The sequence below is a fragment of the Austrofundulus limnaeus genome, unplaced genomic scaffold, assembly GCF_001266775.1.
Source record: "Austrofundulus limnaeus strain Quisiro unplaced genomic scaffold, Austrofundulus_limnaeus-1.0 Scaffold1121, whole genome shotgun sequence".
Lineage (NCBI taxonomy): Eukaryota > Metazoa > Chordata > Actinopteri > Cyprinodontiformes > Rivulidae > Austrofundulus > Austrofundulus limnaeus.
Genome location: NW_013953523.1, coordinates 7,523 through 22,934, shown reverse-complemented (window position 1 = coordinate 22,934; position 15,412 = coordinate 7,523). Strand labels below are relative to the sequence as shown.

Below are 15,412 nucleotides of genomic sequence, written 5' to 3'. Positions count from 1 at the left end.
GTTCAAACAGAGCCCTTCAGATTCTGATTAAATGTCGCCCTCTGGTGGACAAACTGCGGCACTACACACACATTGAGTCAAACTATTTGTAGAGCACTTTCACTTGGTGCGTGCCAAACCAACCTCATCACAGGATGAACAAAAATAAATACAATCTTAGATAAAGACCCACTGAACCAACAGTACAATCAGTTATCCACCTAAATATACTAAGAGTCAGCAAGGGGAGAGGTCAAAGTACAGACTCTGCACATTTTCATTAAAAATAATCAGCTGAGGTGGTTCGGGCATCGAAATAGGATGCTTCTCTTTAGATGTATTTATTATTGTTATTATTGTTTTTTTGCTTGTCGCACTGGGGAAAAAACCCAGAACTCGTTGGAGTGAACATGTATCTTTTTCTGGACTTGGAAAGCATCGGAGCTGGAGAGTGCCACTGAAAGATGAGATGAGAATTTGTTATTATTATTATTATTATTATTATTATTATTATTATTATTATTATTATTATTACAAAATCGTAAATTTTCACTAGCAGAAAGTCCTTAATAAACCTTGACACATAGTGTTATAAATAATTTGTATGAGCTTAAATCTGTGGAGATAAAATGAATCAATAGTTCTGTTAAATTTGGATGACAGAAAAAAATACAATACTTTCAGCTGAAATAGTTATTTGTCTTAGTTGACAGTAAATTTGTGTGTTTCTCTATAGAAGTTGTTTCCTTTGAAAACAATCAATGCAAACATAATCATGGATGTAAACACTGTTACAAAACCTGTTTCCATAAACATTGAATGTAATTGTTGTTAAAGAGTGAGATCTTTAACAAGGCATCCATCCATCCATCCATCCATCCATCCATCCATCCATCCGTCCATCCATTCATCCATCCATCCGTCCATCCATCCATCCATCCATCCATCCATCCATCCATCCATCCATCCAGACCAAAGCTAACAAACGGTATTGTATTTGCTTTCTCAGCCCACATAAATAAATAAATAAAAAAATAAACACAACTTTTAGCTTTCTTGTTTTCTTGCCAGTTTCTTTCTGAAAAATATGTGATACTAACAGGAGAGAAGCATTTTGATTAGATAATGATGATAATAATAATCTTAGAAGGTCAGTGAAAAGTAAAAAGAGATGTCACGTCCTTCCTGCTCAAGTTGCTGCCCCACAACCGGCCTTCAGAACAAGTGGCAGATGAAGGATGAACAAAGAGGACACACAAAAGCCTGCAGAGTTTAATGTTTTCAATTTCAATCATTTAAACTAGAATTTCTTCTTTACACGAGTATGGTCTTTTCTTCTCTTTTCTTTTCTTTAGTTTCGTTCAGTTTAATTCATTTATTAATTTCATTTAAAAAATAAAATTTTATACACAACAAAAAAAATCACATTTGAAATGAAAGGAGGCAGAAGAAGAAAAAAAATCATATAATATCTGCCCTTTTTCCAAAATTAATTTCAAGCAATAATAATCAAGAAACAACACAAAATAAAAACTTCAATTCCTTTTCAAACAACAAATTTTGATATACATTATACAATTTCATATTTCTTTAACAAACTTGTTTTTATCATTCTCTTAAACAAACACATTGAATCAACATTTTTATAATCACTTTCCAGATTATCCCACAATCTTATTCCTTGAACTGAAGTGCATAGATCCTTCAAATTTGTTTGAATTTATAAACATCTCAAGTCCCTTAAGATTATATAAATTTTCTCTCTTAACAAAATATAGCTYGATGTTTAAAGGTAATTTTTTATGAGCATTATACATTATCTGCAAGATATAATCATCCAACTCATAACATTTTTTGTAATTTCAATTTACAAAATAAAATATTCGAGGGTGATTCTAATGGCTCTTTTCTGTAAAATAAAAATAGGATTTGTGATTGTTTTACACACATTACCCAGACTTCAACACAGTAAATCAAGTGTGGAACAATTATTGCATTATACTGTACAATACAAACAGTGCTTTATCATTAAATAAGTCCTTTACTTAGTACAATACTGCAATGGATTTGGCTTTTTAAATGGGATTTCCATGTCAGATTTTCATCAATAATGACATCCAAAAACTTCACCTGTCACCTCACTCACTCTACATGCAGTATCTCAAAACCATCAGTTCTGAATGGAACCTCACCAGTTCTCTTTTTATTACTAAATATCAAATAATTAGTTGTATCCAAGTTTAATGGTAATCTATTAAGTTTAAACCAGGTCAGTGCAGTGTCAACTGCAAATAAAACACATTTAAACAACCCTGACACTTTAACCAAATCATTTAAATAAACAACTTTGGTCCAAGTACAGAACCCTGTGGAACTCCACATGTGAGTTCATATCTTACATGATTTAGTTGTACAAATAGCTAGATACCCACTGTACTGCTGGACCTCTATATTTATTTAGCTTTTCAAGATGAATACTGTGGTCAATGATGTCAGTCTTTTTTAAGTCCACAAAAACACTACACAGTACTGTTTATTTGTTCCATCAGTTCCATGAGTGCCATTGATATTGAATTATTAGCTCTAAACCCAAACGGACTGCTACTTAGAATGTTTTGTTTAGCAATAAATTTATCTAATCTGTTCACAAACAATTTCTCCAAAATCTTTGAAAACTGTGGTAACAAGGATATTAGTCTGTAATTGTTAAACATACATTTCTCACCATTCTTATAAAGAGGGACTACCTTAGCTATTTTCATGTTGTCTGGAAATACACCGGTTGAAAAAGATAAATTACATGTACTGTATATGTAAATGGTTCAGTAACATAACCCATTATTTCCTTGACAAACATCATGTCCATGTCCACACAATCCTTTGATCTTTTATCTGCAAGATTTTTTTTTACAATATTCATTATTTCTTCTTMGTCAGTTCCATCAAGAAAACAACCCGTAACTGTATGACTCATATTTTTTTCTACTTTTGGTATTTTATCTGCAAGACTTAGGCCAACATTAACAAAATAATGATTAAAATCCATTTGCAATTTCATTCTGATCATGTACTTCATTTCCATCCTTTACAAAATATTGTGAAATACCTGAATTTAATTCATGACTTTTCAGAACACTATTCATTAGTCACCATGTTTCTTTCATATCACTTTTACTTTTATCTAATAAATCAGTATAATATTCCTTCTTATGCTTTCTTAATATCCATACCAACTTTCTTTGTTCTTCTCTTCTCTTCTCTTCTCTTCTGTAAAATGTCAAAATATCAGTAAATGTTAAAATTCATTATTTAGTTTTAAATTTATAATGTCACCCCCAATGACCAGAAAAGCAGCTTTCCAACAAACTTAAAGTGGCCCACAGGCCACCAGMTGATAATCACAGTGTGTTTGGGGCTCCTGACAGTCAGACACATTTTAGGGGCACATGGCTCTGCTGATTTCAAAGATTGCAGAACTCTGTGGAAGGACACTAGATCATAGTAGCCTATGGCCATATTACCTGAATTATATCCTGCCAGTATTATTATTATTATTTCAACCAAAACGCTTTTCCCATCCATCACTATGTAGGCTAGGAGACCATTCTGTCCAGCAACACTTGTTTAATAAACCATGCATTTTTAGTCAGGTGGTTTGAAAAAAAAAAAAGCAACAAAAAATTCGTAGAACATTTGAGCAACAAACTTTTTTTCCATGTTTATTTATTTAAATAATGTAATTAATTTTTATAATATAGTATATTAAACACATATATTTGCTTTAAAAATAAACATGTGTTATGTTATAATATATTTCGCGACTTCGCAACAAAACTAAAACTTTTGAGCTTTTTAAGACAAGAGTCCTTTTTTGTCAGCTCTAAGATGGACGTGTCTGTGAACCAATTACGCACCGAGTAACGATCTAAGACCCGCCTACACTGTTAATGTGACCAATCGCTGTTGGTGTCTATATTGAAGGGTGGGATTAAGTATATACACGATAGTCTGCCTTGTATATATTCCGACGTCGGCAACTAGCACGAAATAGTTAGCRAGGCTTATCTTCTCTGGCGGTCGGGAGAGGTAGCGACGCAGTATTGGTATAACGAAAAAGCTGAAAATATAACAGTATTTATGGCTCTACGTATATAACTCTGAATAAGGTGTAAATATAAACACAATTCGGATAATAGAAGTGAATTTCCTTCGAGTTTTTGGCGCATTAAATGGAGGATAAGAAGGAAGACGGAGACTCGGAAATACAGGAACACGGACCGGAGCACTGGTTCTCAAAATGGGAGCGGCAGTGTTTGGCCGAAGCGGAGCAGATGGAGCCAGGCGAAGAGGAGCCGGACAACGATCAGGATAAACTCTGGCATCTTTTCCAGAACTCCGCCACCGCTGTGGCACAGTTATACAAAGGTGGAAAGCAGTTCTCTCTGTCTCGTTTGTCCAACAACACATTAATTTACCTTTGTGGCACTGGCTAGTTTGTTAGCATTCTGGCTACGTATCTACAGTATACTGTGTGAATTTACATTAGCTTTGGCTCGGCGCTAGCTAGCTWGTTTAGCCAGCTAGCTTGCCGGTATCGGTGTTGTGCCGAAAAACGAACACCCTGCTGCAAAAAAAGCTTAGCACTTAGTTTTTATTTAAAAACAAAATAAATATTACAGAATGTTTTTCTAATAGTAGTGTAAAGAAATCTCCAAACTGTTTGCCATGTTTGACTCTTARCCAATTTGTTTTAGATTAAAATTGATTTGAAAAGCTCTTTGCAGAACAGGGCTGTTTTTTTCGGCAGAACACCTGGAACGCATCGTTCTCAGCTGACTTTTCCCTGATAAATTCATCTGTCTTGGCTTTAATGCAGAGAGATGAGGGGGGAACTACACTAATTTTGACGGGACAGCTAAGTGATTATAGCCCCAGAAAACCTCAGCAACAAGTCACACTGAATACTTTTCTTTTTCAACATATGACGGCAAGTTGGGTCCGGGGCTAACGTAATCTTAGCAAACTAGTTACAAAATGGCGTTGGTAACAACAGTTAGCTACGCCACATTCCCAGCTGACAGTGCCTCATGTGCTGTCAGTTTTACCATCAAGTTCCAAGMGTTTTAAAAGTGTCATTAAAAAGTATAATCCTAAATAATCACAAGTTTTGCAGCTGATTGTAAGCGCCTGTAAGGAACTTTTTTTTTACAAAGGTTATCACAAGATGGCGAGGATATTGAAATATCTGCGTCTCTAGTCTTGTTTTTGCTTTGGTCGTAGTCCAGTTTTCCCCGTCCACACAGGCTGATAATCTCGGCTTGTATGTTCTGTTGTTTTTTTGGGGGGTGCAGTTAAGTTCGGTGCTTTTCTCGCTGAAGTCTGCAGAGCCAAGTTGGCCATCTAGTGCTTGCTGATAGTTATTTTTATGCCACCCTCTCTCTTTGCAGTAATAGAACCGAGACAAAATGGCGTTTCAAAATGTAATGCACTTAAACCCCATTGCTGTGCTCTGGTAGTGTCTGTACTACAGGAGCAGGCTGTGTTTTTTTCCCTACTGAATAAAACTAAATATATTTCTTTTTCTCCCCCACAGACAGGGTATGCCACCAGCAGGGCCTGTCACTGTGGGTCCCATTTCAGAACGCTGCTACAGCAGTAACAAACCTTTACAAAGGTAACCATCCTGCTTCATTTTGCCCTTGTGCTTTTGAATTGTTTCACACTAGTGCTGAAAATTGATTATAGCGATATGCCTTAGTTATATGGTATGTACCTCATAAGGGGCGCGGTGTAAAAGAGGATAAATAAGTGCCAATAGTTTTTTTTMTTGTTGTTTTTAAATAAACAGTAACAATCACAGATGCATTAGAAAAAAAATAGCTTGTTAATAGGGAGGATCTAAAGTAGTAGTGTACTGTACATCTAATTCGGTTCATCTAATACAGTGTAGCTTACCATCATCAGTGCGTATGAATGGGTGAATGACTGTAGTGTGACATGTTTTGGAGTCTGTAGGAACTTGATAAAGCACTACACAAGTTCAGAACATTTACCGTCAATTAAATTCAKTTCAGTTTATTTWTATWGCACCAAGTCAAAATAATCATCGTCTCAGGGCACTGTAGAGAAAACAATCGAAAAAAGACAGCAAATTGCGTTGAATCGTTTTGTCATAGTCTCCAATCCTGAACAACAGTGGAAAGGAAAAACATAATTTTAACTGGAAGAAATCTGCAGCAGAACCAGGCTCAGGACGGCCGGCCATCTGCCTCAGTCAGGCTGGGTTTGSGGGACAGGAAAGAGACACAGAAGGGCTGGTCCAGATGTATTTTCCTCTAGAAGAGAGTGTTATGGAAAATATGGAAGATATGATGTTGATAGAAATAATTACAACAAACATGTAGAGAAGAGAGACRTAAAAACAGCGGCAGAGTGAGGATATTGGGTCAGTTTGTGCTCCAGCAGTCTTAAACCTATAACAGCAGGACTAAAGAATAACTCAGGAAAACAACTCTTAATTATAAGATTTATCAAAAAGGAAAGTCTTCAGTCAAATCTTAAAAGTAGACAGAGTGTCGGTCTCATTGACATTAACTGGAAGTTGGTTCCACAAGAGAGGAGCTTGATAACTGAAAGCTCTGCCTCCCATTCTACTTTTAGAAACTCCAGGAACCACAAGTACACCTGCAGTCTGAGAGCGAAGTGCTCTGTTAGGAAAATATGGAACAATAAGATGTTTAATATAGGATAATTGGAGCTAAATGACCTCCTATAGGGCCATGTGTGTCTGGAGACTCTGCAGCCTTACGTAGATWTTTATCTTTATGATACTCTGGCTCTCAGAATTCAAGCTGCAGCTGAAACAAACTACCTCATATATCACCCTCCTCGCAGCAATCAGCGCTGGACTTAAGTGCAGTTTGTACATTTGCTGCTCTGCTCTGAGCGTGCACAGAACATACTGCATCCATTTCCTTTATTGGTTGTTTGAATGTGCCGTGCGCTAAAACATTTATAGCCAAGGCTAATTTGCCGTGCTGGTCTTTAGGTGGGCCGTTAGCTGTTTAGTAACTTTATTGTGGCTGACAAATGTTTTTGATATTTTCTTCAGAGAGTGTGGAGGCCCATCAGAGAAGTTTTGATCGAGGGATCCAGATAGGTCACCAACGCCGAAACAAGGTGTGTCTTGTACTTGCTTCGTTTGTGGCACCTGGTCGTGTTTGTTTGTCATGCAGGCAACATGTGCTTTCAGAAAAACGCTATGTTTGCACAACAGCAGGTGGTGAGTTTAAGAGTTTCTCTGTGTTTAATCGAACACCTGATTTGATTGCAGGACATGTTGGCCTGGGTGAAAAAGCGCAGAAGAACCATTCGTAGGGAGGATCTGATCAGCTTCCTGTGCGGCAAAGCYCCACCACACAGAAGTAGCAGGACCAGCTCTCGGTTGGCCATGGTGGCCCCCAGTCGAGCTAATTCACCAGCTGAGACGGGCTCATCTGTGGAAACAGACCTTCAGCCCTTCAGGGAGGCCATAGCACTTCACGGTAAGGAAAGTCAAGTCTTTGCTTGACTCACTGCAATGTGCTGGAGATCTGTTTGTATGTGGGAGGTGGAGTGTGGGACACAAAATGGTGTTACTACTGGTCTTTGTGAAAAAAAAAACCACTACTGCCTCAAATATTTGCTGTGGTCAAGCTTATTCTATCAGTCCATCCATGTTCTCTACCTGTGTGGGGATCGCTGGTGGCCATGTCCAGCAGTTACTGTGTGAGAGGCGGGGTACATGCAGGACACCTTCATCATATGGACAAAATTGCATCCAAGGACAGTTTAGAGTTACCAGTGAAGCTAATGTGTGTGTTTGGTCTGTGGGAGGAAACTGGAGTATCTGGAGAAAACCCACACATGCACAGTGAGAACACACAAACTCCACACAGAAAGATCTCAGGCTGCACCACCATGGATCCTGAGCTTATTCTAAAGGTTACTGATATTTGGTGACAGATGATTGGTCAAAGAATCGATCAGGAGTCTTAGGTAGATAAATCTAGTTCTGTTTTTGACTACCACAGAAGTCCAGGTTTAAACTCAGTGTGGTGTATCGTGTGATCAGGTGACTCTGTTTTTGTAGACGCTCATCCTTTATCCCGTACCTCCGCCTCATGTGGCTCAGAGATAAGTTATTTGGGCGTGCCAGTTTTAGCCAATGAAGAAGATTATGGATTACATTAAAAGAAATAAATATTTTCATTTGATAAATGCATTTCTGATCCAGTACAATAAGGGTGATTTTTCTGTTGTGCAAAGTAATATCAAAGCTGCTTCTGAGAATAAGGTTGGGTATTTTGAGGCTTTATTTACAGAACAGGTTGTTTAGGTGTGTCTTATCTTTCACAGGTGATGTTTGTACAGCGGGTAAAATAAGTATTGAACACGTCAACATTTTTCTCAGTAAATATATTACTAGAGGTGCTAATGACATGAAATTTTCACCAGATGTTGGTGACAACCCAAGTGATCCATACATACAAAGAAATCAAACCATAAATGTCCAGAAATGAAGTTATTTGTAATCATGTGGAATGGCACAGGGAAAAAGTATTGAACACATGAAGAAAGGGAGGTGTAAAAAGGCATGGAAAGCCAAGACACCAGCTGAACTCTCTCAGTAATTAGAAAGCAAGCCTGCCCCTTCTCAGTGCAAGTTAATATCAGCTGGTTCAGTCCCAGATGATGACCAGGTATCACACAAGAACCATCTAATGATGGGTAAAAGTAAAGAGCTCTCTCAAGACCTTCACAARCTTATTGTTGCAAAGCATAATGATGGCATCGGTTACAGAAGAATGTCTAAACTTCTGAAGGTTCCAGTGAGCACTGTTGGGGCCATAATTCAGAAGTGGAAAGAACATTATTTCACCATAAACCGACCACGACCAGGTGCTCCTCACAAGATTTCTGACAGAGGAGTGAAAAGAATTATCAGAGGAGTTGTCCAAGAGCCAAGGACCACTTGTGGAGAGCTTCAGAKAGACCTGGAATTAGCAGGTACGTTTGTTTCAAAGAAAACAACAAGTAATGCACTGAACCACCATGGCCTGTATGCACGCTCACCACGCAAGACTCCACTGCTGAAGAAAGAGCGTGMTGAAGCTCCTTTAAAGTTTGCTGCACAACATTTAGACAAGCCTGTGTAATACTGGGAGAATATAGTCTGGTCAGATGAGACCAAAACTGAACTGTTTGGATGCCAGAATACACATCATGTTTGGAGGTCAAATGGCACTGCACATCAGCCCAAAAACACCATACCAACAGTGAAGTTTGGAGGGGGGAACATCATGGTGTGGGGCTGTTTTTCAGCGTATGATACTGGCAAACTTCAAATAATTGAAGGAAGGATGAATGGAAAAATGTACAGAGACATTCTTGATAAAAATCTGCTTCCATCTACCAGGATGATGAAGATGAAACYTGGCTGGACATTTCAGCAAGACAATGACCCCAAACACAAAGCCAAGGAAACTCTCAGTTGGTTTCAGAGAAAGAAACTAAAGCTGCTGGAATGGCCCAGCCAATCACCTGACCTGAATCCAACAGAAAATCTATGGAAAGAACTAAAGATCAGAGTTCATAGAAGAGGTCCAKGAAACCTTCAAGATTTGAAGACTGTTTGTGGAAGAATGGGCCAAAATCACACCTGAGCAATGCATGCCACTAGTTTCTCCATACAGGAGGTGTCTTGAAGCTGTCATTGACAACAAAGGCTTTTGTACAAAGTATTAGATAAATTTCAGTAAGTGTGTTCAATACTTTTTCCCTGTGCCATTCCACATTATTACAAATAACTTCATTTCTGTACGTTTATTTTGATTTCTTTGTATGTATGGATCACTTGGGTTGTTACCGACATCTGATAAAAATTTCATGTCATTAGCACCTCTAGTAATATATTTACTGAGAAAAATGGTGACGTGTTCAATACTTATTTTAACCGCTGTATGTAGGGATTATTTAGTAAATAKATGTTAAAACATCAAACACTCAGGTAAGACAAAGTTATTTTGTGTTTTATCAAGAAAAGATGGTACCTTAAAAATCTCAAGTTGAAGAGGAATTATTCTTAGTTTTCTTGCTTTGTTTCCTMCTCTGTTTTCTTTCTGGGGTTCTTTAAGTTGCTATAAGCACATGTTTTGAACTAATCCTGAATGCACGCTTTTTCTGTTTGGAAAAAAAAGTTTGAAACAAGTTTTCCTCTGATTCAGTCCTTTTCTTGACATGAGGTAAAGCTTTGTTTACGTGTTTTGCATTTTTTCATTTTTACCTCTTACCTGATGTCTTGAGGAAGACTCAGCCTCAACCAGTGCAATTTTCATTTTCTTGTTTTGTCCTTTAGATCAGAGGTTCTCAAACTGGGGTCCCTGGACCCCCAGGGGTCCACAAGAGGTATCTTGGGGATCCTCAATTTTTTACTAAAATGTTAATTTGGTTTTTGTTTTTAAAAGTGCATGGAGAACAATGAACTACTAAAACAAACACAATAAACTTAATAAAATATATATTCCCATGGCATTTAGGGGTTGAAATGAGAATAAATTCTTTTAAAACAGCATGGGATTTATGATGGGGTCCCTGGAAATTTTTTTGCCATTGTAAGGGGTCCCCAGACCAAAATGGCTTGAGAACCCCAGCTTTAGATGATCTTTGCTTTCCTTGTAAAAGACTTAACTGAAATACATTTGCTCTTCTATTATTAAAATGGTACATATGCTTGTTCTAAACCAAAACATTAAAAATGGTTGTATTTTGTGTATTCACATTTGTTTGTTCGTGTTTTTTATGTTAATTAGATGAAAAAAAGCTAAAAATAGCAGAATGTTAAAGGGCTAAACTGGAGCTGGGCTCATGTAAAAGCCTTAGATTTATGTCGACTAAACGCAAATAAAAATAATTTATCAAAACTCATTAATAAATCTGTTTCATAACCTTGTATGAAATGGTTTACTCAGCTGATCTGTTTGTCCCTCCTCAGGTCTGAGTGGCGCAATGGCGAGCATCAGTGTGCGCTCCGGCCCTCCCAGCTCTCCCACACATGTGAGCGGCGGCGGCAGCAACACGGGCGGAGGAAGTTCCTCCGGCTCCGGGCCGGTGTGCCGCAGCAGGCGCAACGGGCTCCAAGATGTCGACCTGAACACTTTCATCTCAGAGGAGATGGCGCGACATCTGGACCCCACAGGCTCRGCCTCCGCCGGAGGGGGAGGGACCAGGAAACGTAACTCCACCCAATGTACTGATGTCATCACGGACTCCCCCACGCACAAACGCAACCGGATGATCTGATGTGGGGGGGTGGGGGGGTCTTCAGAGTGGAGGCCGGGAGGAGGGTGTTCAGACAGACTTTCAGGCYCACGGGCTGAAGATAAAGTCATGGATTCTTTTCTTTGTCCTTTCCTAACACTAGACGTACAATCTACAATCAGAAGTGTGTGTGTGCGCGCGCGTGAGAGATAGTGGAAGGTTTGGACGACATTGTGCATTTCTCCGACCTCCACGATGCAAAAAGGGGACGACACAGATGTTTTCACTGTGTGACTCATCGGTGCCCTTCCTCTCCCTGGACCTCACTCATCCTCACCTGCCACCTTAATAAGGAAGTTAGGGCCATGATCAAGCAGCTTCCCGCAGCAGATGGAGTTTTGTTCGCCAAACGTTGGACCCATCTTTGTCAAAGACTCGGCCCTTCATAAGACAAACCTGTTTTGTTTGCCGTTACTTCATCCTCGCAGCTCTGAGAGGTGGAGCTGATTCACCCGGCGCCAAGAGCCAGGTGTGACCCGTTACACATCTGTCTGCTGGGTGGACMGCACCGACAACCACCAGGAACTCAGACAAATTGTCTGCGCACCACTCAGCTTCTTTTATCTTTTTGTTGTATTCACCCACCAGTGTTAAACTTCTAGGCAGGTTGCCTCCGTGCAGCAGGACAAGTCCGAGCATCCTTTGCTTTTCTTTCTTTTTGTTGTTGTTTCAGGAGTTTTTGTGTGTACYTTCACTCAACCAATCCACTCGCTGACTGTGACGCCCCCCTCTCCCTCCGTCTTATGAAAGCAGCTGCTGCTTTTACGTGGTCGTGCGACGATTCTGATGAGTTGCAATAAGTTTTTTTTTCTTTTCTTCTTGCACTTAGCTTTTCACCTTTAACTTCATGCAAACAAATCGGCTCTTCCATCGTATTCGGCTCGTCCGGCCCTGAACGAGGCCCGCTTGTATTTAGGTGCTTTTAGAAGAAAGTAAAACAACAAAAAAAGAAAAACACTTTTCAGTAACTGTTTAATAACATTTGGTCAAAGCCGTGGAGCATTTTTTTCTTTGTTACGTTGTGCTCCTTTGAAATTCAGTCCTTTGAATTAATTTTATTCAGACAGATTATATAATTTATTGGGGAATCAGTGCTGGGAAGAAAAAATAAATGTATTGGCCAAACCTGCCCACCCAGCACACAAGATAATCTCAAAGTTTAATGTGAAAGGGACATGTGTGTGTGTTTATATTGAGTAAAACTTCATTATTTTGGTGCAGAACGTTGATTTTTGGGAACATATTTAATTTATTAGTGTTGAAGACACTGCCACAATAAATATGTAAATTTGGGCATATTTGGCACAGATTAGTTGGACTGATCTCAGATGAATTTTTCTTTTTGTGTCTTTCAAAGTTTATTAGAAGGAAACAGATGATGGTAAAGGATTTAAAACCAATTCCTTGAGTTTAGATAAATACAAAAAACAATTATAGTAATAATTCCAATAACACATGCAGTAGTAAGTTCTCTGTTAAAGCCCATGGTTTGTTAATGTCTCTTATTTTTCCCCCCATTTGTTGATCTGCCTGTGCCAGTTAACATTATTTTTGTTGTCTAAAGTTTTATCTTTAGTTGTGTAAAGCTTGCCAGCTTTGCCCTGCTGTTACAGTTTGGTCTCTAATTTCAAACTTTCCATTTTTAATCTCATGTTCACAAAACAGAAGTAGAGATTTGTCAGTAATTCAGAATGTAGCTCTGCACCCAGAGAAACACAATGAGACGAGATAAACTAGTCATTGTGAGTAAAGTGAAAAATCCAACGGAATGATTCAATGTTTCTGCAAAGAAAAAAAAAGTAACGTTTCAGTTCACTCGATACAAAAACAACGCAGGAAAATGAATGGAAAAAAAAAAACAAGTGGATGCTTTTTCAATTGTCTTTGCATAAAAGAAAGACTTGGAGCAGCTTTGTTTAGTTATTTAAAGTGAGGATGTGCTCCGATCACATGCAGAAATCAGAATCTTGATGTTTGATTACAAAGTTGTCCAACAGGACGAACCGTCTCTGTCCTAACTCCTGTCCAGTCTGCAGCCATTGTCCCCCACTGGTGTTAGTGTGGTTACAGAAAAGGTGGCACTTTTGTTTTTGTTTGTTTGTTTTGTCATCCCTCAGCCAGCCACGGCGTTCGACAGGATTTCAATAAGGCCGACTCTTGCCACGTGTCTCTGGAGCCAACGTACCACCGGCCGTTTCTTCAGTCTACTTTGTCAAACAAAACAARAAATGGCTAATCTATATCCTTAACAACTGATTGTTGGTATAATGTATGTGGTTCACATTGTAAAATAAATAAAACCGTTGAGTTGGAAGTCAATGAGTCCAGTTTAATTTTTTTTTGGGATAATTTCGTTTAAGGTCCAAACAATAACTACTCCATTTTGGTGTTTTTTAAACTTTTAGTTGGTTAGAAAAACTGTTGATCTAAAGAATTTATGGTCGTTAAAACCAATCTGTTTAGTGTGTTTTTGGGAAGAAAAAAAAGTGCAAAGTTTGGTCTTTTTTTCGTCTGTATTCTCGTTAACCACTAGTGGGCGTCAGAGGACTGTATAACTGTTCCTGTGCATTATTTACGCATCACATTTGTTTAGTATTTTCCAGGGCTGGAACAACATTTGTGTTTCCAGACTTTTTCCTATTATTAAAGATAATGGGCATTTAGGAATTCCACAAGGAAATTTGCCAAAAAAAAAAAAAACTTTTTTGAGGTCTGAAAGTTCTGATATCAGTTAATCAGACCAGTAAACATCTGTAAGTATATCTTAACAAATCTTGCACAAACACTTGAATTCTGCATCTTGTTTATCTTCTGCATAGTTTGAATTCTGCATCTTGTTTATCTTCTGCATAGTTTAAACACAAAGTGAAAGCAAAATAAAACTGCATTTGATCCAATGCTTCCAAAATATAAATATTTACAAAATGTAAATATAATCCAGCAGAAATCCTTGTGATTCATGAGACAATTTTAATCCATTTTTGTTCATTAATATTCTTTTAATATCAGCATCTGTACTGCAACATCATCCCATTAACAGAAGCTTGAAAACAATCTGCAACAAATTAAATACTTATATAYTCAGATACAATTAGTGAAAAAGCCKAACATTTTAAAACAAAACTACATTTAATTCTTCAGCAGGTGTAAAACATGTACAGAAATTACTGCTGAAGAATTTGTTGCTACTCGTTCGGTCCAAAAGTGTTTAAGCATCTTTTTTTTGCTCCTCCACCTTTTTTATCTTCACCTGGGACTGCAGCTTAAGAGCTAAAAGGTCAGAAATAAACAAATGATATAATGTTTGAAAAGACTTTTAGATTCAAAAGCTGAGCTGCAACCGTTCGAGCTGTCACTTTATTTCCTGTGTGTTTTCACTTCGTTAGTCAAAAACAAAATGATTTTTCATCACAGTCCAAATGAAGCATTTGACTAGACGGGAGCTGGGTCAGGGTTCAGGAGRGTGACTCAGATCTGACTGAGGGGCAGAAACTTCTGGTAGTAGCTCTTGGTCACGTCAATCATCAGGTCCTGTGTGCACTCAGGCAGCTCTCCTGAAAACAAACCTGACAGAGAGACAAAAGTTACAAACAACACAGAGCAGTCAGAAAGGTCCTCATTTGTGTGTGCGTGTGTGTGTGTGTGTGTGTGTGTGTGTCCTGACCTGGACATCCGGAGAAGACTGTGAAAGGTGGCACTACTGTCTCAGGTGGAAGCACAGTGTTGTCTAAGATCTTGCAGCAGTCTTTGAGCACACACCGACGACCCTGTGTGTCAGAATCCATCAGGAGAATCAAACGCTTTCATAGAGGACAGACTCTGTCCTTTCACAGAAACTTCATTTAAACCAGAGGCATCCAGTCCTGGTTCTGGAGGGTCTCTGTCCTCGATGTTTGACTTGTTTTTCTGCTCCAACACACCTGATTCACAGAAAATTACCTCTTCAAGTTCTGCAGAAGTCACCAGTTTATTCAAATCACATGTGCTGGAGCAGAGAAACCTTTAAAACATGCAAGACCAGGGGTCTCATTTATAAAGGATTGCGTGGAAACCATACTAAAAGTGAACATACGGC

General features: G+C 38.5%; 2 protein-coding genes across 2 annotated transcripts in view; one reads left to right on the top strand and one right to left on the bottom strand.

Moving 5' to 3' along the window:
- Positions 1 to 4,012: 4,012 nt before the first annotated feature.
- Positions 4,013 to 13,651, top strand: LOC106534241 (UPF0472 protein C16orf72 homolog). Its single transcript, XM_014030816.1, has 5 exons — positions 4,013 to 4,404; positions 5,573 to 5,653; positions 7,091 to 7,158; positions 7,313 to 7,523; positions 11,012 to 13,651. Exons 1-5 carry the CDS (start codon positions 4,209 to 4,211, stop codon positions 11,317 to 11,319), a joined length of 864 nt encoding a protein of 287 aa, XP_013886270.1. The 5' UTR covers positions 4,013 to 4,208; the 3' UTR covers positions 11,320 to 13,651.
- Positions 13,652 to 14,293: 642 nt separating this feature from the next.
- Positions 14,294 to 15,412, bottom strand: part of dctn5 (dynactin 5) — a 4,328-nt gene continuing 3,209 nt past the window's right edge. The window contains exons 5-6 of the mRNA XM_014030817.1: positions 15,002 to 15,104; positions 14,294 to 14,903 (exon numbers count right to left, since the gene is read on the bottom strand). Coding sequence (XP_013886271.1) covers positions 14,806 to 14,903; positions 15,002 to 15,104 — 201 coding nt within the window. The 3' untranslated portion in view covers positions 14,294 to 14,805. The remainder of the gene's footprint in view (positions 14,904 to 15,001; positions 15,105 to 15,412) is intronic.